Below are 3,765 nucleotides of genomic sequence, written 5' to 3'. Positions count from 1 at the left end.
CTTGTGTTCTACGTTCCCTGATTGTCTTGAAATTAGCTTTGTAAGTGGGCTACCTCACCATTTTATATTGTTGGGCCGTGTATTTTATGGGGTTGTTGTTTATATATGTGGTTGTTGTTATTTTATTCAGATGTCGTGGTTTTGTTTTTATTGTGTCCTCCTCCACTATAATTTTGCTTCTCCTCCTAGACAGGGTTCGCTCATATTTATCCAGAGCACTAAAAGGAACTGTAGTACGCTTGCACATCTAATTTGGTGCAAAAAAACATACAAGAGCTTGAGTCAACAATATTTTTTTATCCTAAAAGAAAAACAATACCTTTTTTATTAAGCTTGTGTACCAACGCATGGACCTCTTATACTGTACAAATACATGATACAAATATAACATCTGAATAAATTAAAATGCCGCATATATGCTAGAACAAGGACAAACCTTTAAAATCAACACACAATAACTAACAACTGAGAATTGAAATGTAAAGCATACAACAGGAAAACGAATACTCCTACTTCACATGAGCAACCAAGTGATGTAGCCACTGGAACATGAGAGCGTGTGACCGTCGATATGGTGCACACATCACCACGTGCATTCCTAAGTTGATGGAGGCGGCGCCAGGAACGGTATAGGGACGTTGACGGTCGGGATAGAAGGCATCGGCGGCAGCGTCATCTTCGGCATGGAAGGAATGGCGGGCATCGGTGGCATCGTCACCTTAGGCACAACGACAGCGGGCATCGGTGCCATGGTCACCTTAGGCACGTCGATGGCGGGCATTGGGGGCATCGTCACCTTCGGCACCGCCGGAACAGCGGGCATGGGCGGCAGCGTCACCTGCGGTACGGTGGGCACAGTCGGCATGGTTGGCACGGCCGGGAAGCCAGGGACAGCAGCCGCAGCGGGTGGGGCAGCCGCCGGGGTGGTGTCGGCCAAGTGGCGAGCGGCATGGCACGTCGTGCTGGCGAGGAGCGTTCACACCATGATCATGGCCAAGAATCTCGTGGTGGAGGCCATGGCTGGCTCCTAGATTTTCTCTGAGATGGTTTGCTGCGAGGCGACTGCGAGATGTCTCTGATCTGTTGGGATGCAAGGACAGGGGTCGATGCCTGGAACTTATAGCCCAGGTGATGGATGGCCTGATTAGATTGGTTGTTGGCCAGACTCGCCATGGTAGGCAACACAACTTTCTCCGGAAGCATAGTTGGTAACCATAACGTGTTACGTTAGTCAGAAGTGACAAAATGTTTATATGATCGAGCAGGAAATTAGTTGTAACTGTCGATCGATGTGGATGCGATGCCTGCATGGATGCCTCAAATTTCTGTGTTTAGGCGAGGAGCTGGCGCTGCAGATACCTCTCCTCGTCACTCTTTTTTCAGGATAAACAAATAGTACTATTTTACGAACCAACATGTGCTTGGATGGTTAGAGAGATAGTGGTATTCCAGTCCATCAGGGTTCAAGTCCTGGTGCTCTCATTATTTTTGTATTTATTATTTCAGGATTTCCGGCGATACGCTTTCAGTGGTAGGAGACGTTCCCGTCGACGACAAGGCGCATACTATGACTTCGTAATGATATGCCGGCTCAGTCTCTCGGAGATGCTCATAGGGATAGGGTTTTGCCCACCCCAATGTGAAGTCGAATAAGAAAGAGAGTGGCAACAACCTAATTTATTTTGAATAGTCAATCCATGGTAAACTTCAGATATTTGGTGAACATTGTTAACAAATTTCAGCGGCACTCGTGTTATAATTACTTAGTGCTCGGTAAATCGACATGTACCTCAGATTTTTCTAGCACGCCCCTTTTAGTGAGGGTTGTTTGTGTAGTCTTTTAGGCCGACTTGGGCGTTTTGGTGTAGAGATGACGATTTCATGACATTTCAATGTTGTTTTCGTTCTTACTCCGTCATGTTCATCCGTTCAACTACTTAAGTCAGTTGTAATGTGAACTTAACTTTTTGCAAAGTGCATTTACGATGGTATAAGCTCCCGTGACAACCTCAACTATTTGAGTGGGAAAAAAGGGAGGAAATTGGTGGCCAACATCTGAGTGTTTGGTGGATGGCCCTGGCAGAAACATGCTTGGGCAGTTGGGCTTGGCAGGCAAGGTGAAACACACCGCCATGATGTCCTTTGTGCTCGGCCGTCCAACACTATCCCTCAATTATTCACCCCTTTGTCCAATGGAGAGAGGAGAGAGAAGGAGAAGAGAATAAAAATGAGTTTGTGATGGCCTTGGAGTCATCTTATATATGCTAAGTTGGCGGTGTTTGGGAACACATCCGGACACGCCTATATAACCCCCGATTTGGAGATATACTAGGGGATTTCAGACATCCGGTTAAGACCACGGACAAAGAAGGGATATCGTTGGAGGTATAAAAGTGTTCGGACCGTCAAGTTCGAACATATAAGGGCAAATTAGGGGATAGCGTTGGAGATGCCCTGATTGACACTAGTGTCTTGTGTTCAAAACTTCTTTTTTGTGGCTCATGTTCAAATGTTTTAAATAAAAGAAGTAGCCTTTACGCTTGTGCTGTGCTTTCATCAAGATCTTAACATCAGTCAGTGACACTAACAACAGTACAAACGGCGATGGTTTTAAAAAAGAACACGGTCATTGACAACAATGGTAGGGTTCCGGCGACATTAAGTGGTGCCAAACGGAAGTTTACGTGAGGAGACAAGACGAAGCTTTGGTTACTCATTCCGAATCTGTCAAAAGGAGACTGCATGTTCAATTAATCAGTTATAAGTGAAAAGGCTGACAAAAATCATCTCTAGAAAATATGAAACTTTTGTGACTGGTGAACAATTACATATAGACACTGGGACAACCCCTAACAGTCAAACACTAGCAGCAACAGACTAAGAATACATACACTGAGACGTAAACAAAACGTAGGATCTACTGCTACATCACGCTTAAAACGCAGAGCTTGCACGTAAGAACATATGTGTCGTGACCACGGAGTGACCTGACGCCACTCTCACATGGAAGGCGCCCCATCAATACATCATGGACAGGGCGAGAGCACCGCCGCGTGGCCGCACCTACGCCGACGGGGGTGGCGCCGCAAACGGCATAGGCACGTTCACATTCGGGACGAAGGGCAACGGCGGCAGCGTCACCTTGGGCACGACAATCGCGGGCATCGGCGCCATCGTCACTGTGGGGAGGGTGACCTTGGGCATCGGCGGCAGCACCGCCTTGGGCACGATGATGGCCGGCATGGGCGGCAGGGTCACCTGCGGCACGGTGGGGAGGGTGACCGACGGCATAGGTGGCATCAGGGTGACCGTGTCCGTGGGCACGGCGGGTAAGGTCGGCACGGCCGGCAGTCCAGGGACGGCACTAGCAACCGGCGTCGTGTCGGCCAGGTTGCGGGCGGCGTGGCACGTGCTGCCGGCGAGGAGGAGCGCGCATGCCATGATGATGGCCAACATGCTCCCGTTGGAAGCCATGGCTAGGGCTAGCTAGCTAGGTACTAGTAACAGACTTTTTTTCTCGTGTCTGGGAGGTGATTGCAAGATGGTTCTTCTGCTCTGCTGCGATGCATGGACATGGGTCAATGCCTGGCAATTTATAGAGCTCAAAGCGCGAACGTGATTAGGCTGGTTGTTGGCTAGATTAAGAATGTTTGTACGTGCGTTGTCAATTCAAAAAGGGAAGAGCTTCGCATGGCGATAGCTCCAAGTTTCTGTATTTAGGTGAGAAGAGGGGGCTGGCCGGCGCTGCAGCTTCGATCTGCTCAA

General features: G+C 48.5%; 1 protein-coding gene and 1 pseudogene across 1 annotated transcript; both read right to left on the bottom strand.

The window, feature by feature from the left end:
• Positions 1-311: 311 nt before the first annotated feature.
• LOC109781370 (uncharacterized) lies at positions 312-1,018 on the bottom strand (annotated as a pseudogene).
• Positions 1,019-2,725: 1,707 nt separating this feature from the next.
• LOC109781378 (uncharacterized) lies at positions 2,726-3,561 on the bottom strand. Its single transcript, XM_020339983.3, has one exon. It carries the CDS (start codon positions 3,472-3,474, stop codon positions 3,064-3,066), a length of 411 nt encoding a protein of 136 aa, XP_020195572.1. The 5' UTR covers positions 3,475-3,561; the 3' UTR covers positions 2,726-3,063.
• Between the last annotated feature and the right edge of the window lie 204 nt (positions 3,562-3,765).

This window comes from Aegilops tauschii, chromosome 5 (genome assembly GCF_002575655.3).
Source record: "Aegilops tauschii subsp. strangulata cultivar AL8/78 chromosome 5, Aet v6.0, whole genome shotgun sequence".
In the NCBI taxonomy this organism is placed as follows: Eukaryota; Viridiplantae; Streptophyta; class Magnoliopsida; order Poales; family Poaceae; genus Aegilops; species Aegilops tauschii.
The sequence above is the reverse complement of the archived record's forward strand: the minus strand, read 5'-3'. Positions and strand labels throughout refer to the sequence as shown.

Bases quoted from the DNA above. Each gene is read 5' to 3' on its own strand.
- LOC109781378 (XM_020339983.3), bottom strand. From the start codon at position 3,474: ATGGCTTCCAACGGGAGCATGTTGGCCATCATCATGGCATGCGCGCTC.